Source organism: Hemitrygon akajei, chromosome 22 (assembly GCF_048418815.1).
Source record: "Hemitrygon akajei chromosome 22, sHemAka1.3, whole genome shotgun sequence".
NCBI classification, from domain to species: domain Eukaryota; kingdom Metazoa; phylum Chordata; class Chondrichthyes; order Myliobatiformes; family Dasyatidae; genus Hemitrygon; species Hemitrygon akajei.
Genome location: NC_133145.1, coordinates 12,392,645 through 12,418,716, shown reverse-complemented (window position 1 = coordinate 12,418,716; position 26,072 = coordinate 12,392,645). Strand labels below are relative to the sequence as shown.

The following is a 26,072-nucleotide window of genomic DNA, read 5'->3' as shown; positions in this document are numbered from 1 at the left end:
AGAGAGGTAAGTAATTGGCAAGTCACCTTGCTGCTTAACATGAATTACAATATTCTGCCCAAGATCAGTATTGAGCCTGGATTTCACCTGAATCAGATGAGTGCTTTAACTGTAAAATGATCGCCGAAGAGTCTTGTACTGCTCGGATGTAATAGATTATGGGTAGCATTGGAAATCATTTGAGTTCAAGAGCCATGAGGTAATGTTACAGCTATGTACATCCTTAGTTATACCCCACTTGGAGTACTGTGTTCAGTTCTGGTCACCTCACTACAGGAAGGATGTGAATACTATAGAGAGGGTGCAGAGGAGATTTGCAAGGATGTTGCCTGAATTGGAGAGCATGCCTTATGAGGATAGGTTGAGTGAACTCGGCCTTTTCTCCTTGATAGCTCGGAATCCCAAAGAATGAAGACTTGAGTGACCATGACAAATTGAAGGGAGTTATGTAACTTTATAAACTACTAGAGAAATGGATTAAAATTTGATAAATCCCTGGGATTTGATCTGCAACCCAGTGTTTTGATAGAGGTGGCTGTCAGAATGGTGTGCACTTACCATCTTCCAGAGTTCTGCAGATTCTGTGGATTGGGAGGTGGTAAGTGTCGCTTGTAAGATTGCACACCGAGAATTGTGTCCAGTCTCCACACCTGAAAAGGATCAGGCTTGCGACAGAATGAGTGCAGAGCAGGTAGACGGATTCCAGGGCTCTATGAAGAGCTGGTGAAAAGACGGGTTCTATAATTCTCTAAAGTTCAGATAAATGAGAGGTGATCTCACTGAAACTAACAATATCCTTGCAAGGTTCAATATGTTTCCATGCTGAAGAGCCTAGAACTGATGTCATGGTCTCAAACTTTAGAATTGAGTTAAGGAGAAACTTCCTCGTGGGTGTAGAGCAGAAAAATAACAATAAGCTGGAAGATCAATCACGAAACAGGCTCCTTGGCCCCACTCTTCAACACTGACCAAGTTCTCGGTCTGATATTGATGAACAGAGTGATCTAGGAATAATGGTGCATAGTTCCCGGAAGGTGGAATCTCATGCAGATAGGGTGGTGAAGAAAGCTTTTGGTATGCTGGCCTTTATAATTCAGAGCATTGAGTATAGGAGTTGGGATGTAATGTTAAAATTGTACAAGGCATTGGTGAGGCCAAATTTGGAGTATTGTGTACAGTTCTGGTCACCGAATTATAGGAAAGATGTCAACAAAATAGAGAGAGTACGGAGAAGATTTACTAGAATGTTACCTGGGTTTCAGCACCTAAGTTACAGAGAAAGGTTGAACAAGTTAGGTCTTTATTCTTTGGAACGTAGAAGGTTGAGGGGGGACTTAATAGAGGTATTTAAAATTATGAGGGGGATAGATAGAGTTGACATGGATAGGCTTTTTCCATTGAGAGTAGGGGAGATTCAAACAAGAGGACATGATTTGAGAGTTAGGGGGCAAAAGTTTAGGGGTAACACGAGGGGGAACTTCTTTACTCAGAGAGTGGTAGCTGTGTGGAATGAGCTTCCAGTAGAAGTGGTAGAGGCAAATTCGATATCATTTAAAGTAGAATTGGATAGGTATATGGACAGGAAAGGAATGGAGGGTTATGGGCTGAGTGTGGGTCAGTGGGACTAGGTGAGAGTAAGCGTTCAGCATAGACTAGAAGGGCCGAGATGGCCTGTTTCCGTGCGGTAATTGTTATATGGAACAGCAGAGCATGTTCGAAGGGCAGAATGGTTTACCTCTGTTTCTGTTTCTTATTTCTTCCCCACTCCCCAAAAGGCTTCTGAATGGATTGTTTCTCTTGCACTTCCCCCAAGGTGTGAGAAGTACACTGCAGCACGCCCTTCAGTCTACAATATTGTGCTTATTAATTGATACTAAGCTAATGAAACCCATTTACACAAATCTCTTCAGTCTGCACCTGGTCCATATTCTTCCATTCTTTGCACATTCATCTCATTTTAAATGCATGCCCTCTAGTACGGTACTAGACACATTGGCCCTGGGGGAAAGATATTGGCTGTCTGCTCTTTCCATACCTCTCATAGATTCCTTAAGTTTTATTAGATTGGATATCTGATGTATGCGGTTGAATTAAGAGTCCTTTAAAAGGTACTGGTTACGGTGGTAGAGGGGTGGGTGGTGGGGATGCCTTTTTAAGAATTGGGTTACAGTAGGGGAGGTGGAGTTCGTTAGCCTGGGAAGGCAGTCCATCTAAAAGAGGGAAAACTCTAATTTCAAACCTCCATTGTCTTGTGGCCATACCCACTCATGGGAAAGGCTTCGGGAGTAAACCCTGAGGACAAATCCGGAGCTGGAGTCTAAGGCAGTCTGACATTGCCTTCAACCTTGCTGTGGTAACTCCTGCTACGACACTGGTGCCAAGCTGTATCGGCCCTTGCCCTTCCCTTGGACAACATTGGTGGCGTGGAGAGGGGAGACTTGTTGCTTGGGCAACTGCTGGTCTTCAATACGACCTTGCCCAGGCTTGCGCCCGGAAGAGGACAACTGAAGCAAGACTTTGCAGGCGCAGATCCATGGTCTCGCAAGGCTAACAGATGCCATCACAGAAGGGGAGGGGGAATATGTTAAGAGGTGGAGCTGCCCCTTTAAGAGCTGGGTTACAGTGGATGTCAGGCTGCCCCTTTAAGAGGTGGGGTTACAGTGAGGAATTGGGGTTATAAAAAATCATTTGAACCTATTTAACCTCTGGCTAAAAGAATAATTGGAACTGAATAGGAATTTTTGAACTGAAGTAAACTCTGCCTTCAGCAGTCAGCTAAGTTCTCACTGGCTTGCAGAGAGACATTGAGAGTTTGATAACATTGTAAGTTGTACCATCGTTTGAGTAGGGGAGGAGGACTCACGGATAAGGGCAGGAATGAACATCCATCTGTAATTAAGTCAGGGCCTAGCAAAGGGAATAATTGATAAGGACTGGTCAGCACATCCATCTTTAATTAAGCCTTGATCTAGCAAGCTCTCTTATCTGTAACTAAGTTTTGCACCAACAGACTTGGTTGGCATACCAGTTCAAATAACATCTTGCAACAGTAATGGATGGGGCCTACTGTGTATAAATATACATTGTAACCTGAGGGAACAGGCCCACTTCTCGGATGGTGGCAGTACTTAGGTGCCTTCCCTTTGACAACTGGGTCTCAAACTCCTGCAGGAGTGTGTGCAATAAACTGTGATAACTATAAGAAGCTGGTCTCCCAAGTTTTATTCAGATTGGACTTTAACAACAGTGGAGATGGGCTGCCCCTTTAAGAGGCGGGGTTGCAGTGGAGGTGGGCTGCCCTTTAAGAGGCGGGGTTACAGTGGAGGCGGGACGGGCCTTTAAGAGGCGAGGTTACAGTGGAGGCGGGGCGGCCCTTTAAGAGGCGGGGTTACAGTGGAGGTGGGCTGCCCTTTAAGAGGCGGGGTTACAGTGGAGGTGGGCTGCCCTTTAAGAGGCGGGGTTACAGTGGAGGTGGGCTGCCCTTTAAGAGGCGGGGTTACAGTGGAGGCGGGACGGGCCTTTAAGAGGCGAGGTTACAGTGGAGGCGGGGCGGCCCTTTAAGAGGCGGGGTTACAGTGGAGGTGGGCTGCCCTTTAAGAGGCGGGGTTACAGTGGAGGCGGGACGGCCCCTTTAAGAGGCGGGGTTACAGTGGAGGCGGGACGGCCCCTTTAAGAGGCGGGGTTACAGTGGAGGCGGGACGGCCCCTTTAAGAGGCGGGGTTACAGTGAAGGCGGGACGGCCCCTTTAAGAGGCGGGGTTACATTGGAGGCGGGACGGCCCCTTTAAGAGGCGGGGTTACAGTGAAGGCGGGACGGCCCCCTTTAAGAGGCGGGGTTACAGCGGAGGCGGGACGGCCCCTTTAAGAGGCGGGGTTACAGTGGAGGCGGGACGGCGCCTTTAAGAGGCGGGGTTACAGTGGAGGCGGGACGGCGCCTTTAAGAGGCGGGGTTACAGTGGAGGTGGGACGACCCCTTTAAGAGGCGGGGTTACAGTGGAGGCGGGCTGCCCTTTAAGAGGCGGGGTTACAGTGGAGGCGGGACGGCCCCTTTAAGAGGCGGGGTTACAGTGGAGGCGGGACGGCCCCTTTAAGAGGCGGGGTTACAGTGGAGGCGGGACGGCCCCTTTAAGAGGCGGGGTTACAGTGGAGGCGGGACGGCCCCTTTAAGAGGCGGGGTTACAGTGGAGGCGGGACGGCGCCTTTAAGAGGCGGGGTTACAGTGGAGGCGGGACGGCGCCTTTAAGAGGCGGGGTTACAGTGGAGGTGGGACGACCCCTTTAAGAGGCGGGGTTACAGTGGAGGCGGGATGCCCTTTAAGAGGCGGGGTTACAGTGGAGGCGGGACGGCCCCTTTAAGAGGCGGGGTTACAGTGGAGGCGGGACGGCCCCTTTAAGAGGCGGGGTTACAGTGGAGGCGGGACGGTGCCTTTAAGAGGCGGGGTTACAGTGGAGGCGGGGTTTCACTCTAAGGAGGCGATGGCGCTGAACGTGGCCGGTGATCTGGGCTGCTCCAGGTATTGGGGCGTGGGCAGGGTCGCCGCCTTCTCACCGCTGTATCTGTGATGTTTATTACAGACATTGCGCTAACTTACAGGAAATAACGGTGGCAAGAGAGGCAGCTGAGTACCCGCCTGCCACTCAGCCCGTCATGTTGATGCTCACTGACAGGCTTCAAGCCGGGTGCAGGGATTTCTGAACGGGATGGGGTGTTTGCTTCACTCTCCAGCCCTCCGGGTGGAAAATGTTCCCCCATCTCCTCTCGACATTTTAAAAAATTCTGGCGGTTCTCATTTACTCTGTCCGGGTTGTTCAAATGTTACACAGCTACCTACAGTATCATCTCTTCTAGAGAAAAATGATTCAGTATGTCCATCCTTTCTAGAGAGCTACCATTTTCCAGTCCTGGCAACATCCCAGTCAGTACTCTCTGCAGTGCGGTCTCACGTGGGGATCAGAGCTGTTCTCTTCCTGTTCTTCCCCGTTAGCAATTCTAGCCAACCTGCCCTCTAATTCTGTTCTACTGCTGCGCAGATCAACCATTACTTTGAGCAGGAAATGTGCACACAGCTTGAAATCTGTCTGGCACTTTATATTAACATTAGACAGAAGAAAATTCCAGCTGCACACACCAAAGGCTGTGTGTACGGGTGCCACACACCACGCAGCTTAGAAGGAGCAGTGATTTTAGTATAATCTCCCTGTTGTGTCTTTTTAAGCCACCTTTTTGAATTGTCCTATTTCCATGGAGCAGTGATCATAAAGTTTAAATTCATGTTGGAAAATAAAAACTACCAGAAAAAAATAAATGATGTAAAGGAATAATTTAAAAAGTAGAACACTCACACTGAAGAGGAGGGCCTGGCGTGTTAAAATGGTTCAATTTAACCTGAATTACTTAGACATCAAATAAGCAAGAACTTGCAAAGAATGAATGATCGTAATGTTAGAACCTCAAAATGATGCACAGGAAACCCTGTATTGTGACCATTACCCAATTTGCAAATCACTCTCCAATATTCTGAGATACAGAACTTATGTTTTTTCAGGAGGAACTTGTGTGGGGAAAGTTGACAAATGTATTTTATTTCCAAGTTTTGTTGCTTTACCCATTAGATGACACAACTTCCTGTTCCTGAGACAGGAATGCAGCTGTCTCCATCCTATAATAAAGGTTGCGCTGTACGAGGATGATAAGTGACATGTGAAGACTACCGGTAGATGTTTTTGGTATGGATCAGGTACATTCTCACCAAAAAAAGGAAGCCCTTGAAGCTGTCTCTGACAAAAGGCTGCTTGGTAGAGTGGGGAGAGTGAAAGTTGGAAAAAGGATATGGGAGATAATGCATGTCAGATGATTAATTGCTGAATACAGTGAGCTGAGAGGAAAGATGAAACGATGAACAAAGAGAGATAGAATGATAAAAGAAATCCAGAAGTGCCCAATGTAAATTTCTAGGGGCATTTAGTGGGGGAGTCAGGGTGATGCTGGGGCAAGAGAGTGATCTGTGCCCACAAACAAAATGTACAGCCAAAGCAGCCTAATTTCTTCAGCATTGAGGAGATGTTGTCAAGATCTTAGGAGGGGAGATAATAGAGATTTGAGGTAGCATGACAACCATAACAATCCTGACCTGGGCTTTTGCTGTGTGGAGTTTGATCATTTACCTTGTGGTTGCTTGAGTGATCCAGTTTCCTCCGCCAAGCGATGGTTACGTCTTGTAACTTGCCCCTGTTGCGTAGACTCATGGATGAGATGGGAATATGTGGAGAATATGATGGATTAGTCTGAGGATAGCACATAATGTTTGAAATGAACTGGGTAGATTAAAGCAACAGTGTCTGTTCTGTGTCTCTGTGACTTATAAATTGGATGAAAATGGAGAAGAGTGTTCCTTTCAGGCTTTTGCATCTGCTTGGAGGTTTGGTTGATGGCCAAGCTTGCTAAAATATTTGCAGACGTTTTGGCTCCAATTGAGAAGCCATCATCAGTGCACAGTTGAGCACCCGTTATCTTCTGCTTGATGGGAAGGGGGAGAAGAGAGAATGTCCAGGATGAACGGGGTTTGATTATGCTGCCGACGTTACTGAGGCAGTGAGAATCCGAATCAGAATCAGGTTTAATGTCACCAGCATGCGTCGTGAAATTTGTTAACGTAACGGCAGCAGGACAAATCAATACATGATAAATAGAGAAAATGTGAATTACAGTGGTTATGTATATTAAATAATTAAATTAAAATAATTAGTGCAAAAACAGAGATTTAAAAAAGTAGTGAGGTAGCGTTCATGGGTTCATTGTTCATTCAGAAATCGGACGGCAGAGGGGAAGAAGCTGTTCCTGAGTCATTGAGTGTGTGCCTTTGGGCTTCTGTACCTCCTACCTGATGGAAGTAATGAGAAAAGGGTATGCCCTGGGTAGTGGGGATCCTTAATGATGGACACTGCCTTTCTGAAGCACCACTCCTTGTAGATGTCCTGGCTAGAACCCATGATGGAGCTGACTAATTTTACACCTCTCTGCAGTTTACTTCAATCCTGTGCAGTAGCCCCCTCCCCCCCCCATACTAGACGGTGATGCAGCCTGTCAGAATGCTCTCCACTGTACATCTAGTGTTTTAGGTGACAAACTAAATCCCCTCCAACTCCTAATGAAGTATAGCTGCTGTCTTGCCTTCTTTATAGCTGCATGGATATTTTGTGACCGGTATGTACAGACTCCATCGTGAGGTTAGCAATAGGCATAGAGCACCTGAGAATCTCAGTCAGCAAGGCGTTGAAGACAACAAGAATGGAATTTTTACTTTTTATATAGAATTTTTACGCAGAACACAAGCATGTGGAGGCGGTGCTTTGTACAATGTGGTACAGTACAGTACAATAGCCAGTGTCTGTAAGGAATTTGTTTTCCCGGTAACCGCTTCTCCAGTTTCTGTGGTGGGTGGGGGCATGCTATGCTGGTGTTGGAAGCATGGCCTCACTCGCGGGCCACTCCCAGCACATCCTCGTTCTGTGGTGGTTGTTGGCACAGACGACATATTTCACTGGATGTTTTGACTAATAAGGTTCACTTTTAATCTTTAACATTGATTCGGTTCTGCTAGAAAGTTGAGTGCAATTCTAATTTCCCTGTTACAGGCATGATGTGATGGCAGCAATATCAGATCTGAAGGCTTCAGCTGTGAGGAAAGATTGGTCAGGCAATGCATACAAAACGCTGGAGGAACTCAGCAGGTCAGGCAGCATCTGTGGAAAAGATTAAACAGATGATGTTTCGGGCCGAGACCCTTCATCAGGGTAGTTTTCTTTAGAGCAGAAGAGGCTGGAAAATTGAGTTATGTAAATTTGAGTGGCTTCATGGGTAACCAGGGAATATAGATGTAATTTGTAGTGGGTTAGAGGACAGATGGAGAGCTATTAATTTCACCTTAGAGCTGGTGGTGGTTCATATCTCTGTGTTGACTCACTCATCACTTCTAAATTTCCTGATATCTCCTAGTATCTGCACCTGAAATGCACAGTTACTGACTCGGAGCTGGAAAGTAGAATTGGTCTTGCATAAGTAGGATGGGCAATGGTCTTTTGTGTTATAAATAAAAATTATTTAAAAACTAGTAAAATAATTGTAGCAATGATCTGTTGTGAAGAGTTTACTAGTACCTCCTAGTAATAACTTTATACCTAGCTTGATTCACAAGCACTCCCAAGTCCCTCTGCACAGCAGCATGCTGCAATTTTTTACCATTTAAATAATAATCTGCTCTTTAATTTTTCCTTCCAAAGTGGACGACCTCGCATTTACCAAAATTGTGCTCCATCTGCTAGACCCTTGCCCACTCACTTAACCTATCTACACCTCTCTGCAGACTCTCCGTATCTTCTGTATAATTGCTTTTCCACTCAGTTTAGTGTCATCAGCAAACTTAGATACACTATACTTTGTCCCCTCTCCCAGATCGTTAACGTATATCGTGAACAGTTTTGTGCCCCCGCGGCACACCGCTCACCACGGACTGCCAACCAGAGCAACACCCATGTATCTGCCTCCTGTTGGTTAACCAATCCTTTATCCATGCTAGTACATCACCCCAACGCTATGCAGCCTTATCTTATGGATACGTTTTTTTATGTGGCTCCTTATTGAACACCTGGAAATCCAAGTAAATAATGTCCATATATCCCCATCTATCCACTGCCCTTGTTATGTCGTCAAAGAATTCCAGTAAGTTTATCAAACAGACGTACAAAAAAGCTGGATGAACTCAGCAGGTCGGGCAGCATCCGTTGAAAGAAGCAGTCAACGGATGCTGCCCGACCTGCTGAGTTCATCCAGCTTTTTTGTATGTCTTGATTTGACCACAGCATCTGCCGTGTACCTGGAGTTTATCAAACAGGACCTGCCTTTGCTGAGTCTGTACTGCATCTGCCTGATGGATCCATTTCTTTCCAGATGCCTCGCTCTTACTCCTTTAATGATAGCTTCAAGCATTTTCCCAACTACAGATGTTAAACTAACTGGTCTGTAGTTAAGCAACACACACAAAATGCTGGTGGAATGCAGCAGGCCAGGCAGCATCTATAAGGAAAAGCACTGTCGACGTTTCGGGCCGAGACCCTTCGTCAGGACTAACTGAAAGGAAGTTTAGTGATGCCTGGAATGTGCTGCCTGGTATGGTAGTAGAGGCAAATACATTAGAGGCTTTTGATAGGAACATGGATGTGAGGAAGATGGAGGGATATGGAGATGGTGTAGCTGGAGGGATTAGTGTTTGGGTTTTTTGATTTGCTTTTTAGCTGGGTCAGCACAACATTGTGGGCTGAATGGCCTGTTCCTCTGATGTACTTTTGTACAGTCTTTGTAGCTGAAGGAAACCCGGTCAGTGACAGAGAGGATATGTGGTCTTCTGAGATTGTGATTGACCCTGGGGCAGTGGTTGTGCCAGTATGGTTCCCCACGTTGTTAGTAAACAGACCAACACTTGCAGGCAACAGTGAATGAATGCCTTCTGTTGTTACCTTGGTTAGCTTTTGGGGAACTGCCACTCTCTGTGCATTAATCTCTTTTCCCAGTGATGATTACTGTCAGGCAGGCTGGAGTGGGAGGCACAGTGTCCAACTACAGTCACGTAACCAGCCTTTTGCAGTAAAATATGGAGAAGGCTTCAACTGTGAGGACAGATTGGCCATTGTAGTTTTCTTCAGAAAGAGGCTGCAAAATTGAGTTGACCAGACAAGATCGCAAATAAGGAAGAAAAAAGCATGTTTAAAAAAATAATTTTTATTCATTAACTTTCCAGGGTAAAGTAAAATTGAATGTTTGTCTCATTTATGTAGAATCCTAGACAATCAATCTAATACTTGAGTTCAATATTCATTTATTTTGAAATAGTTATCTGAGGGACAATAGTCCGCAGATGTAAAATGGTTTTCTTTGGATCAGAAAGTGCTGGGCGCTAGTTATGCCATTATTATGTAGTGCGTTTCGTGTTGTACTCAGGCTCACCAGCAGGATGAAGGAGAAGTTCTTGGAGAAGTTGTCCCTGTGTGAGTCTGATGTTACCTGTTTCCTGTTCCTGCAGTGCCTTGATGTCTCAGGATCACGTGGAGTTGTCGTTCGGTGATGTGAGCAACAACCCGGAAGCTTTCAGAGGCTTAAAGAAAGGAACAGTTTACTTGATGCCTTATCAAGTATGTGATCGTGCACGCGCTAAGCACTGGAAAATTAAAATACAAATTATGTAAATTTATAACCAATCGAGCAGCACCTAGAGAGAGAGAAAAATAGAGTTAACATTTCCAGTTAATGAGAGATCATGGGAAAAGTTTGATCACCTGATTCAAGGACTGTGCCACTGTCAGAAACCAGAATATGCTAATTTCAGGGCCAGGCCCAAACCGAGACTGATCCTGTGCCGGTACTGTTCCCCTGCCCTAGTGGGGTCCGTGCTGGTACTGGGACCCACCTCAGTAGAGACTGGTCTGCATGTCTACCGTAAGCTCAAATTTACTCTGTAAGCAAATCTGCCATGCTGCATCAGGCCAGTCCTGTTACTGCCTGCTTTGAATGACAAGGTCCTCACATCCTATACAATGGCATCTCCTGTCTCTCTCTCTCTCTCTCTTCTTTTGCAGCTGATCTTTGTGGCAAAAGACAGCAGAGAAGCACTGAAATCCTTCACGATGCCGTTTTACTTGATGAAGGGCTGTGAGATCAAGCAGCCCATGCTCGGAGCTAACTACATCAAAGGCACAATTCGTGCTGAGCCACATGGTGAGCAGGACTAACGGGAATCAGGGAGAAACATTTGATGTCATTTACACTGCTTGTTTACAACCAGTGGAAGCAATTGAGTGAGAAACAACCAGTTTGCTTTTATTGGGGAGGAATTGGAGCAGGAAGTGGCTGATACCATGGAGGCAAAGGAGGAGTCAGAACAGAGGCTGGGGCAGTAGCATTCTGCATTGGTAATGTACCGATGGGACCTGGCCAGTGTCTGGGCAATGTTGTACTGCAACAGTGTGCAAGTGTCCTGGGGCTTGAGGGGAGTGGTGCAAGAGATGGAAGAGCAGCTATTCCAATAGTTTCTCTGGGAGTGTCTGCTGAGGGCAGATGTATCCACTCTGTTGGAAGAGGATTATGCTGTTAACTGTGTTGGGTCTGCATGCAGTTCAGGTACGATAGAGCCGACGAGTTGTCAAAGGGAGAAGTTTGCAATCCTGAGGCAGGCTGCTGGAGGAATGCCTTCCTTGGAGTAATTGTCATGTTTGGTGAGTAGTCCTGCCAGGAGGGTTGATGAATCCTGTAAAATTCTCCTGTGATATTTACAAAACCCCTTTCCCTCACAAAATACCTCTCCCATTCTTGTTCATCTGCATCTTCCAAACACTGGCTGGTGAAAAGCCGGCACAAGTTCTGAGCAGTTATTGGGTTTGCACGTCTTCGGAGAGTAAAGCTAAATTAAATGATGCAATGAGGAACTTGCAGGAGTATGTGTGTGGAGAGAAAATAAACAGGACGGATGAACAGACAAGGGAATTGATTAGGTAGGCTTTTTCACTGAGCCCCATCGAACACGTGTCCTCATATCTTAAATCCGTTCTTTTCCCATCCAATCAGTCCCTTCCCAACTATATCCACGATACTTAACGTACCCACAATCTCTTCAACAGCTTACAAATTCTGAACTCTGACCATCTCATTTTCACCATAGATGTCCTGCCCTATACACTTCTATCCCCCATCAAGAAGCCCTTAAAACTCTCCGCTTCTTCCTAAACAAAAGATCCAACCAATTCCCTTCCACCACCACCCACCTCTGATCCAGTTCCCTCCATCACCACCACCTCTGATCCAGTTCCCTCCATCACCACCACCCACCTCTGATCCAGTTCCCTCCATCACCACCACCTCTGATCCAGTTCCCTCCATCACCACAACCCACCTCTGATCCAGTTCCCTCCATCACCACCACCTCTGATCCAGATCCCTCCATCACCACCACCTGTGATCCAGTTCCCTCCATCACCACCACCTGTGATCCAGTTTCCTCCATCACCACCACCACCTCTGATCCAGTTCCCTCCATCACCACCACCTCTGATCCAGTTCCCTCCATCACCACCACCACTTGTGATCCAGTTCCCTCCATCACCATCACCTCTGATCCAGTTCCCTCCATCACCACCACCACCTCTGATCCAGTTCCCTCCATCACCACCACCCACCTCTGATCCAGTTCCCTCCATCACCACCACCCACCTCTGATCCAGTTTCCTCCATCACCACCACCCACCTCTGATCCAGTTCCCTCCATCACCACCACCTCTGATCCAGTTCCCTCCATCACCACCACCCACCTCTGATCCAGTTCCCTCCATCACCACCACCTCTGATCCAGTTCCCTCCATCACCACCACCACCTGTGATCCAGTTCCCTCAATCACCACCACCTCTGATCCAGTTCCCTCCATCACCACCACCCACCTCTGATCCAGTTCCCTCCATCACCACCACCTCTGATCCAGTTCCCTCCATCACCACCACCACCTGTGATCCAGTTCCCTCAATCACCACCACCTCTGATCCAGTTCCCTCCATCACCACCACCTCTGATCCAGTTCCTTCAATCACCACCACCTCTGATCCAGTTCCCTCCATCACCACCAACTCTGATCCAGTCCCCTCCATCAACAACACCCACCTCTGATCCAGTTCCCTCCATCACCACCACCTCTGATCCAGTTCCCTCCATCACCACCACCTCTGATCCAGTTCCCTCCATCACCACCACCACCTCTGATCCAGTTCCCTCCATCACTACCACCTCTGATCCAGTTCCCTCCATCACCACCACCTGTGATCCAGTTTCCTCCATCACCACCACCCACCTCTGATCCAGTTCCCTCCATCACCACCACCTCTGATCCAGTTCCCTCCATCACCACCACCCACCTCTGATCCAGTTCCCTCCATCACCACCACCTCTGATCCAGTTCCCTCCATCACCACCACCACCTGTGATCCAGTTCCCTCCATCACCACCACCTCTGATCCAGTTCCCTCCATCACCACCACCCACCTCTGATCCAGTTCCCTCCATCACCACCACCCACCTCTGATCCAGTTTCCTCCATCACCACCACCCACCTCTGATCCAGTTCCCTCCATCACCACCACCACCTCTGATCCAGTTCCCTCCATCACCACCACCTCTGATCCAGTTCCCTCCATCACCACCACCTGTGATCCAGTTTCCTCCATCACCACCACCCACCTCTGATCCAGTTCCCTCCATCATCACCACCTCTGATCCAGTTCCCTCCATCACCACCACCACCTGTGATCCAGTTCCCTCAATCACCACCACCTCTGATCCAGTTCCCTCCATCACCACCACCACCTCTGATCCAGTTCCCTCCATCACCACCACCCACCTCTGATCCAGTTCCCTCCATCACCACCACCTCTGATCCAAATCCCTCCATCACCACCACCACCTGTGATCCAGTTCCCTCAATCACCACCCACCTCTAATCCAGTTCCCTCCATCACCACCACCACCTCTGATCCAGTTCCCTCCATCAACACCACCCACCTCTGATCCAGTTTCCTCCATCACCACCACCCACCTCTGATCCAGTTCCCTCCATCACCACCACCACCTCTGATCCAGTTACCTCCATCACCACCACCTCTGATCCAGTTCCCTCCATCACCACCAACTCTGATCCAGTTCCCTCCATCACCACCACCCACCTCTGATCCAGTTCCCTCCATCACCACCACCTCTGATCCAGTTCCCTCCATCACCACCACCACCTCTGATCCAGTTCCCTCCATCACCACCACCCACCTCTGATCCAGTTCCCTCCAGCACCACCGCCTGTGATCCAGTTTCCTCCATCACCACCACCCACCTCTGATCCAGTTCCCTCCATCACCACCAACACCTCTGATACAGTTCCCTCCATCACCACCACCACCTCTGATCCAGTTCCCTCCATCACCACCACCTCTGATCCAGTTTCCTCCATCACCAGCACCCACCTCTGATCCAGTTCCCTCCATCACCACCACCACCTCTGATCCAGATCCCTCCATCACCACCACCTCTGATCCAGTTCCCTCCATCACCACCACCTCTGATCGTTCCCTCCATCACCACCTCTGATCCAGTTCCCTCCATCACCACCTCTGATCCAGATCCCTCTATCACCACTACCCACCTCTGATCCAGTTCCCTCCATCACCACCACCTCTGATCCAGTTCCCTCCATCACCACCTCTGATCCAGTTCCCTCCATCACCACCTCTGATCCAGTTCCCTCCATCATCACCACCTCTGGTCAAGTTCCCTCCATCACCACCACCTGTGATCGTTCCCTCCATCACCACCTCTGATCCAGTTCCCTCCATCACCACCTCTGATCCAGATCCCTCTATCACCACTACCCACCTCTGATCCAGTTCCCTCCATCACCACCACCTCTGATCCAGTTCCCTCCATCACCACCTCTGATCCAGTTCCCTCCATCACCACCACCTGTGATCGTTCCCTCCATCACCACCTCTGATCCAGTTCCCTCCATCACCACCTCTGATCCAGATCCCTCTATCACCACCACCCACCTCTGATCCAGTTCCCTCCATCACCACCACCCACCTCTGAATCAGTTCCCTCCATCACCACCACCCACCTCTGATCCAGTTCCCTCCATCACCACCACCTGTGATCCAGTTCCCTCCATCACCCCCACCTCTGATCCAGTTCCCTCCATCACCACCACCCACCTCTGATCCAGTTCCCTCCATCACCACCACCTCTGATCCAGTTCCCTCCATCACCACCACCACCTCTGATCCAGTTCCCTCCATCACACCACCCACCTCTGATCCAGTTCCCTCCAACACCACCACCTGTGATCCAGTTTCCTCCATCACCACCACCCACCTCTGATCCAGTTCCCTCCATCACCACCAACACCTCTGATACAGTTCCCTCCATCACCACCACCACCTCTGATCCAGTTCCCTCCATCACCACCACCTCTGATCCAGTTTCCTCCATCACCAGCACCCACCTCTGATCCAGTTCCCTCCATCACCACCACCACCTCTGATCCAGATCCCTCCATCACCACCACCTGTGATCCAGTTTCCTCCATCACCTCCACCCACCTCTGATCCAGTTCCCTCCATCACCACCACCTCTGATCGTTCCCTCCATCACCACCTCTGATCCAGTTCCCTCCATCACCACCTCTGATCCAGTTCCCTCCATCACCACCTCTGATCCAGATCCCTCTATCACCACTACCCACCTCTGATCCAGTTCCCTCCATCACCACCACCTCTGATCCAGTTCCCTCCATCACCACCTCTGATCCAGTTCCCTCCATCACCACCTCTGATCCAGTTCCCTCCATCACCACCTCTGATCCAGTTCCCTCCATCATCACCACCTCTGATCCAGTTCCCTCCATCACCACCACCCACCTCTGATCCAGTTCCCTCCATCACCACCACCCACCTCTGAATCAGTTCCCTCCATCACCACCACCCACCTCTGATCCAGTTCCCTCCATCACCACCACCTGTGATCCAGTTCCCTCCATCACCCCCACCTCTGATCCAGTTCCCTCCATCACCACCACCCACCTCTGATCCAGTTCCCTCCATCACCACCACCCACCTCTGATCCAGTTCCTCCATCACCACCACCCACCTCTGATCCAGTTCCCTCCATCACCACCACCTCTGATCCAGATCCCTCCATCACCACCACCCACCTCTGATCCAGTTCCCTCCATCACCACCACCCACCTCTGATCCAGTTCCCTCCATCACCACCACCTGTGATCCAGTTTCCTCCATCACCACCACCCACCTCTGATCCAGTTCCCTCCATCACCACCACCTGTGATCCAGTTTCCTCCATCACCACCACCACCTGTGATCCAGTTCCCTCCATCACCACCACCTCTGATCCAGTTCCCTCCATCACCACCACCACCTGTGATCCAGTTCCCTCCATCACCACCACCTAAGATCCAGTTCCCTCCATCACCACCTCTGATCCAGTTCCCTCCATCACCACCACCCACCTCTGATCCAGTTCCCTCTATCACCACCACCTCTGATCCAGTTCCCTCCATCACCACCACCCACCTCTGTTCCAGTTCCCTCCATCACCACCACCCACCTCTGATCCAGTTCCCTCCATCACCACCACCCACCTCTGATCCAGTTCCCTCCATCACCACCACCACCTCTGATCCAGATCCCTCCATCACCACCACCTCTGATCCAGTTCCCTCCATCACCACCACCTCTGATCGTTCCCTCCATCACCACCTCTGATCCAGTTCCCTCCATCACCACCTCTGAACCAGATCCCTCTATCACCACCACCCACCTCTGATCCAGTTCCCTCCATCACCACCACCTCTGATCCAGTTCCCTCCATCACCACCTCTGATCCAGTTCCCTCCATCACCACCTCTGATCCAGTTCCCTCCATCATCACCACCTCTGATCCAGTTCCCTCCATCACCACCACCCACTTCTGATCCAGTTCCCTACATCACCACCACCCACCTCTGATCCAGTTCCCTCCATCACCACCACCCACCTCTGATCCAGTTCCCTCCATCACCACCACCCACCTCTGATCCAGTTCCCTCCATCACCACCACCCACCTCTGATCCAGTTCCCTCCATCACCACCACCTGTGATCCAGTTCCCTCCATCACCCCCACCTCTGATCCAGTTCCCTCCAACACCACCACCCACCTCTGATCCAGTTCCCTCCATCACCACCACCCACCTCTGATCCAGTTCCTCCATCACCACCACCCACCTCTGATCCAGTTCCCTCCATCACCACCGCCTCCGATCCAGTTCCCTCCATCACCACCACCCACCTCTGATCCAGTTCCCTCCATCACCACCACCTCTAATCCAGTTCCCTCCATCACCACCACCCACCTCTGATCCAGTTCCCTCCATCACCACCACCCACCTCTGATCCAGTTCCCTCCATCACCACCACCTGTGATCCAGTTTCCTCCATCACCACCACCACCTGTGATCCAGTTCCCTCCATCACCACCACCTCTGATCCAGTTCCCTCCATCACCACCACCACCTGTGATCCAGTTCCCTCCATCACCACCACCTCTGATCCAGTTCCCTCCATCACCACCACCACCTCTGATCCAGTTCCCTCCATCACCACCACCCACCTCTGATCCAGTTCCCTCTATCACCACCACCACCTGTGATCCAGTTCCCTCCATCACCACCACCTCTGATCCAGTTCCCTCCATCACCACCAGCACCTCTGATCCAGTTCCCTCCATCACCACCACCCACCTCTGATCCAGTTCCCTCCATCAACACCACCACCTCTGATCCAGTTCCCTCCATCACCACCACCTCTGATCCAGTTCCCTCCATCACCACCACCTGTGATCCAGTTTCCTCCATCACCACCACCCACCTCTGATCCAGTTCCCTCCATCACCACCACCCACCTCTGATCCAGTTCCCTCCATCACCACCATCTCTGATCCAGTTCCCTCCATCACCACCACCACCTGTGATCCAGTTCCCTCAATCACCACCATCTCTGATCCAGTTCCCTCCATCACCACCACCACCTCTGATCCAGTTCCCTCCATCACCACCACCCACCTCTGATCCAGTTCCCTCCATCACCACCACCCACCTCTGATCCAGTTCCCTCCATCACCACCACCCACCTCTGATCCAGTTCCCTCCATCACCACCACCCACCTCTGATCCAGTTTCCTCCATCACCACCACCACCTCTGATCCAGTTCCCTCCATCACCACCACCTCTGATCCAGTTCCCTCCATCTCCACCACCCACCTCTGATCCAGTTCCCTCCATCACCACCACCTCTGATCCAGTTCCCTCCATCACCACCACCTCTGATCCAGTTCCCTCCATCACCACCACCACCTCTGATCCAGTTCCCTCCATCACCACCACCACCTCTGATCCAGTTCCCTCCATCACCACCACCTCTGATCCAGTTCCCTCCATCACCACCACCTGTGATCCAGTTTCCTCCATCATCACCACCACCTCTGATCCAGTTCCCTCCATCACCACCACCTGTGATCCAGTTTCCTCCATCACCACCACCCACCTCTGATCCAGTTCCCTCCATCACCACCACCACCTCTGATCCAGTTCCCTCCATCACCACCACCTCTGATCCAGTTTCCTCCATCACCAGCACCCACCTCTGATCCAGTTCCCTCCATCACCACCACCACCTCTGATCCAGATCCCTCCATCACCACCACCTCTGATCCAGTTCCCTCCATCACCACCACCTCTGATCCAGTTCCCACCATCACCACCTCTGATCCAGTTCCCTCCATCACCACCTCTGATCCAGTTCCCTCCATCACCACCTCTGATCCAGATCCCTCCATCACCACCACCCACCTCTGATCCAGTTCCCTCCATCACCACCACCCACCTCTGATCCAGTTTCCTCCATCACCACCACCACCTCTGATCCAGTTCCCTCCATCACCACCACCTCTGATCCAGTTCCCTCCATCTCCACCACCCACCTCTGATCCAGTTCCCTCCATCACCACCACCTCTGATCCAGTTCCCTCCATCACCACCACCTCTGATCCAGTTCCCTCCATCACCACCACCACCTCTGATCCAGTTCCCTCCATCACCACCACCACCTCTGATCCAGTTCCCTCCATCACCACCACCTCTGATCCAGTTCCCTCCATCACCACCACCTGTGATCCAGTTTCCTCCATCATCACCACCACCTCTGATCCAGTTCCCTCCATCACCACCACCTGTGATCCAGTTTCCTCCATCACCACCACCCACCTCTGATCCAGTTCCCTCCATCACCACCACCACCTCTGATCCAGTTCCCTCCATCACCACCACCTCTGAACCAGTTTCCTCCATCACCAGCACCCACCTCTGATCCAGTTCCCTCCATCACCACCACCACCTCTGATCCAGATCCCTCCATCACCACCACCTCTGATCCAGTTCCCTCCATCACCACCACCTCTGATCCAGTTCCCACCATCACCACCTCTGATCCAGTTCCCTCCATCACCACCTCTGATCCAGTTCCCTCCATCACCACCTCTGATCCAGATCCCTCCAGCACCACCACCCACCTCTGATCCAGTTCCCTCCATCACCACCACCTCTGATCCAGTTCCCTCCATCACCACCTCTGATCCAGTTCCCTCCATCACCACCTCTGATCCAGTTCCCTCCATCATCACCACCTCTGATCCAGTTCCCTCCATCACCACCACCCACCTCTGATCCAGTTCCCTACATCACCACCACCCACCTCTGATCCAGTTCCCTCCATCACCACCACCCACCTCTGATCCAGTTCCCTCCATCACCACCACCTGTGATCCTGTTCCCTCCATCACCACCACCTGTGATCCAGTTTCCTCCATCACCACCACCCACCTCTGATCCAGTTCCCTCCATCACCACCAACACCTCTGATCCAGTTCCCTTCATCACCACCACCACCTCTGATCCAGTTCCCTCCATCACCACCACCTCTGATCCAGTTTCCTCCATCACCAGCACCCACCTCTGATCCAGTTACCTCCATCACCACCACCACCTCTGATCCAGTTCCCTCCATCACCACCACCTGTGATCCAGTTCCCTCCATCACCCCCACCTCTGATCCAGTTCCCTCCATCACCACCACCCACCTCTGATCCAGTTCCCTCCATCACCACCACCTCTGATCGTTCCCTCCATCACCACCTCTGATCCAGTTCCCTCCATCACCACCTCTGATCCAGTTCCCTCCATCACCACCTCTGATCCAGATCCCTCTATCACCACTACCCACCTCTGATCCAGTTCCCTCCATCACCACCACCTCTGATCCAGTTCCCTCCATCACCACCTCTGATCCAGTTCCCTCCATCACCACCTCTGATCCAGTTCCCTCCATCACCACCTCTGATCCAGTTCCCTCCATCATCACCACCTCTGATCCAGTTCCCTCCATCACCACCACCCACCTCTGATCCAGTTCCCTCCATCACCACCACCCACCTCTGAATCAGTTCCCTCCATCACCACCACCCACCTCTGATCCAGTTCCCTCCATCACCACCACCTGTGATCCAGTTCCCTCCATCACCCCCACCTCTGATCCAGTTCCCTCCATCACCACCACCCACCTCTGATCCAGTTCCCTCCATCACCACCACCCACCTCTGATCCAGTTCCTCCATCACCACCACCCACCTCTGATCCAGTTCCCTCCATCACCACCACCTCTGATCCAGATCCCTCCATCACCACCACCCACCTCTGATCCAGTTCCCTCCATCACCACCACCCACCTCTGATCCAGTTCCCTCCATCACCACCACCTGTGATCCAGTTTCCTCCATCACCACCACCCACCTCTGATCCAGTTCCCTCCATCACCACCACCTGTGATCCAGTTTCCTCCATCACCACCACCACCTGTGATCCAGTTCCCTCCATCACCACCACCTCTGATCCAGTTCCCTCCATCACCACCACCACCTGTGATCCAGTTCCCTCCATCACCACCACCTAAGATCCAGTTCCCTCCATCACCACCTCTGATCCAGTTCCCTCCATCACCACCACCCACCTCTGATCCAGTTCCCTCTATCACCACCACCTCTGATCCAGTTCCCTCCATCACCACCACCCACCTCTGTTCCAGTTCCCTCCATCACCACCACCCACCTCTGATCCAGTTCCCTCCATCACCACCACCCACCTCTGATCCAGTTCCCTCCATCACCACCACCACCTCTGATCCAGATCCCTCCATCACCACCACCTCTGATCCAGTTCCCTCCATCACCACCACCTCTGATCGTTCCCTCCATCACCACCTGTGATCCAGTTCCCTCCATCACCCCCACCTCTGATCCAGTTCCCTCCATCACCACCACCCACCTCTGATCCAGTTCCCTCCATCACCACCACCCACCTCTGATCCAGTTCCTCCATCACCACCACCCACCTCTGATCCAGTTCCCTCCATCACCACCACCTCTGATCCAGATCCCTCCATCACCACCACCCACCTCTGATCCAGTTCCCTCCATCACCACCACCCACCTCTGATCCAGTTCCCTCCATCACCACCACCTGTGATCCAGTTTCCTCCATCACCACCACCCACCTCTGATCCAGTTCCCTCCATCACCACCACCTGTGATCCAGTTTCCTCCATCACCACCACCACCTGTGATCCAGTTCCCTCCATCACCACCACCTCTGATCCAGTTCCCTCCATCACCACCACCACCTGTGATCCAGTTCCCTCCATCACCACCACCTAAGATCCAGTTCCCTCCATCACCACCTCTGATCCAGTTCCCTCCATCACCACCACCCACCTCTGATCCAGTTCCCTCTATCACCACCACCTCTGATCCAGTTCCCTCCATCACCACCACCCACCTCTGTTCCAGTTCCCTCCATCACCACCACCCACCTCTGATCCAGTTCCCTCCATCACCACCACCCACCTCTGATCCAGTTCCCTCCATCACCACCACCACCTCTGATCCAGATCCCTCCATCACCACCACCTCTGATCCAGTTCCCTCCATCACCACCACCTCTGATCGTTCCCTCCATCACCACCTCTGATCCAGTTCCCTCCATCACCACCTCTGAACCAGATCCCTCTATCACCACCACCCACCTCTGATCCAGTTCCCTCCATCACCACCACCTCTGATCCAGTTCCCTCCATCACCACCTCTGATCCAGTTCCCTCCATCACCACCTCTGATCCAGTTCCCTCCATCATCACCACCTCTGATCCAGTTCCCTCCATCACCACCACCCACTTCTGATCCAGTTCCCTACATCACCACCACCCACCTCTGATCCAGTTCCCTCCATCACCACCACCCACCTCTGATCCAGTTCCCTCCATCACCACCACCCACCTCTGATCCAGTTCCCTCCATCACCACCACCCACCTCTGATCCAGTTCCCTCCATCACCACCACCTGTGATCCAGTTCCCTCCATCACCCCCACCTCTGATCCAGTTCCCTCCAACACCACCACCCACCTCTGATCCAGTTCCCTCCATCACCACCACCCACCTCTGATCCAGTTCCTCCATCACCACCACCCACCTCTGATCCAGTTCCCTCCATCACCACCGCCTCCGATCCAGTTCCCTCCATCACCACCACCCACCTCTGATCCAGTTCCCTCCATCACCACCACCTCTAATCCAGTTCCCTCCATCACCACCACCCACCTCTGATCCAGTTCCCTCCATCACCACCACCCACCTCTGATCCAGTTCCCTCCATCACCACCACCTGTGATCCAGTTTCCTCCATCACCACCACCACCTGTGATCCAGTTCCCTCCATCACCACCACCTCTGATCCAGTTCCCTCCATCACCACCACCACCTGTGATCCAGTTCCCTCCATCACCACCACCTCTGATCCAGTTCCCTCCATCACCACCACCACCTCTGATCCAGTTCCCTCCATCACCACCACCCACCTCTGATCCAGTTCCCTCTATCACCACCACCACCTGTGATCCAGTTCCCTCCATCACCACCACCTCTGATCCAGTTCCCTCCATCACCACCAGCACCTCTGATCCAGTTCCCTCCATCACCACCACCCACCTCTGATCCAGTTCCCTCCATCAACACCACCACCTCTGATCCAGTTCCCTCCATCACCACCACCTCTGATCCAGTTCCCTCCATCACCACCACCTGTGATCCAGTTTCCTCCATCACCACCACCCACCTCTGATCCAGTTCCCTCCATCACCACCACCCACCTCTGATCCAGTTCCCTCCATCACCACCATCTCTGATCCAGTTCCCTCCATCACCACCACCACCTGTGATCCAGTTCCCTCAATCACCACCATCTCTGATCCAGTTCCCTCCATCACCACCACCACCTCTGATCCAGTTCCCTCCATCACCACCACCCACCTCTGATCCAGTTCCCTCCATCACCACCACCCACCTCTGATCCAGTTCCCTCCATCACCACCACCCACCTCTGATCCAGTTCCCTCCATCACCACCACCCACCTCTGATCCAGTTTCCTCCATCACCACCACCACCTCTGATCCAGTTCCCTCCATCACCACCACCTCTGATCCAGTTCCCTCCATCTCCACCACCCACCTCTGATCCAGTTCCCTCCATCACCACCACCTCTGATCCAGTTCCCTCCATCACCACCACCTCTGATCCAGTTCCCTCCATCACCACCACCACCTCTGATCCAGTTCCCTCCATCACCACCACCACCTCTGATCCAGTTCCCTCCATCACCACCACCTCTGATCCAGTTCCCTCCATCACCACCACCTGTGATCCAGTTTCCTCCATCATCACCACCACCTCTGATCCAGTTCCCTCCATCACCACCACCTGTGATCCAGTTTCCTCCATCACCACCACCCACCTCTGATCCAGTTCCCTCCATCACCACCACCACCTCTGATCCAGTTCCCTCCATCACCACCACCTCTGATCCAGTTTCCTCCATCACCAGCACCCACCTCTGATCCAGTTCCCTCCATCACCACCACCACCTCTGATCCAGATCCCTCCATCACCACCACCTCTGATCCAGTTCCCTCCATCACCACCACCTCTGATCCAGTTCCCACCATCACCACCTCTGATCCAGTTCCCTCCATCACCACCTCTGATCCAGTTCCCTCCATCACCACCTCTGATCCAGATCCCTCCATCACCACCACCCACCTCTGATCCAGTTCCCTCCATCACCACCACCCACCTCTGATCCAGTTTCCTCCATCACCACCACCACCTCTGATCCAGTTCCCTCCATCACCACCACCTCTGATCCAGTTCCCTCCATCTCCACCACCCACCTCTGATCCAGTTCCCTCCATCACCACCACCTCTGATCCAGTTCCCTCCATCACCACCACCTCTGATCCAGTTCCCTCCATCACCACCACCACCTCTGATCCAGTTCCCTCCATCACCACCACCACCTCTGATCCAGTTCCCTCCATCACCACCACCTCTGATCCAGTTCCCTCCATCACCACCACCTGTGATCCAGTTTCCTCCATCATCACCACCACCTCTGATCCAGTTCCCTCCATCACCACCACCTGTGATCCAGTTTCCTCCATCACCACCACCCACCTCTGATCCAGTTCCCTCCATCACCACCACCACCTCTGATCCAGTTCCCTCCATCACCACCACCTCTGAACCAGTTTCCTCCATCACCAGCACCCACCTCTGATCCAGTTCCCTCCATCACCACCACCACCTCTGATCCAGATCCCTCCATCACCACCACCTCTGATCCAGTTCCCTCCATCACCACCACCTCTGATCCAGTTCCCACCATCACCACCTCTGATCCAGTTCCCTCCATCACCACCTCTGATCCAGTTCCCTCCATCACCACCTCTGATCCAGATCCCTCCAGCACCACCACCCACCTCTGATCCAGTTCCCTCCATCACCACCACCTCTGATCCAGTTCCCTCCATCACCACCTCTGATCCAGTTCCCTCCATCACCACCTCTGATCCAGTTCCCTCCATCATCACCACCTCTGATCCAGTTCCCTCCATCACCACCACCCACCTCTGATCCAGTTCCCTACATCACCACCACCCACCTCTGATCCAGTTCCCTCCATCACCACCACCCACCTCTGATCCAGTTCCCTCCATCACCACCACCTGTGATCCTGTTCCCTCCATCACCACCACCTGTGATCCAGTTTCCTCCATCACCACCACCCACCTCTGATCCAGTTCCCTCCATCACCACCAACACCTCTGATCCAGTTCCCTTCATCACCACCACCACCTCTGATCCAGTTCCCTCCATCACCACCACCTCTGATCCAGTTTCCTCCATCACCAGCACCCACCTCTGATCCAGTTACCTCCATCACCACCACCACCTCTGATCCAGTTCCCTCCATCACCACCACCTGTGATCCAGTTCCCTCCATCACCCCCACCTCTGATCCAGTTCCCTCCATCACCACCACCCACCTCTGATCCAGTTCCCTCCATCACCACCACCTCTGATCGTTCCCTCCATCACCACCTCTGATCCAGTTCCCTCCATCACCACCTCTGATCCAGTTCCCTCCATCACCACCTCTGATCCAGATCCCTCTATCACCACTACCCACCTCTGATCCAGTTCCCTCCATCACCACCACCTCTGATCCAGTTCCCTCCATCACCACCTCTGATCCAGTTCCCTCCATCACCACCTCTGATCCAGTTCCCTCCATCACCACCTCTGATCCAGTTCCCTCCATCATCACCACCTCTGATCCAGTTCCCTCCATCACCACCACCCACCTCTGATCCAGTTCCCTCCATCACCACCACCCACCTCTGAATCAGTTCCCTCCATCACCACCACCCACCTCTGATCCAGTTCCCTCCATCACCACCACCTGTGATCCAGTTCCCTCCATCACCCCCACCTCTGATCCAGTTCCCTCCATCACCACCACCCACCTCTGATCCAGTTCCCTCCATCACCACCACCCACCTCTGATCCAGTTCCTCCATCACCACCACCCACCTCTGATCCAGTTCCCTCCATCACCACCACCTCTGATCCAGATCCCTCCATCACCACCACCCACCTCTGATCCAGTTCCCTCCATCACCACCACCCACCTCTGATCCAGTTCCCTCCATCACCACCACCTGTGATCCAGTTTCCTCCATCACCACCACCCACCTCTGATCCAGTTCCCTCCATCACCACCACCTGTGATCCAGTTTCCTCCATCACCACCACCACCTGTGATCCAGTTCCCTCCATCACCACCACCTCTGATCCAGTTCCCTCCATCACCACCACCACCTGTGATCCAGTTCCCTCCATCACCACCACCTAAGATCCAGTTCCCTCCATCACCACCTCTGATCCAGTTCCCTCCATCACCACCACCCACCTCTGATCCAGTTCCCTCTATCACCACCACC

General features: G+C 51.9%; 1 protein-coding gene across 2 annotated transcripts in view; it reads left to right on the top strand.

Moving 5' to 3' along the window:
* Nucleotides 1-4,473: 4,473 nt before the first annotated feature.
* LOC140714979 (WW domain-binding protein 2-like) overlaps nt 4,474-26,072 on the top strand; it is a 154,342-nt gene continuing 132,743 nt past the window's right edge. For both annotated transcript variants that reach the window (XM_073026699.1, XM_073026698.1), the window contains exons 1-3: nt 4,474-4,512; nt 10,075-10,183; nt 10,628-10,766. In XM_073026699.1, the coding sequence (XP_072882800.1) occupies nt 4,475-4,512; nt 10,075-10,183; nt 10,628-10,766 (286 nt within the window). In that variant the 5' untranslated portion in view covers nt 4,474. The remainder of the gene's footprint in view (nt 4,513-10,074; nt 10,184-10,627; nt 10,767-26,072) is intronic.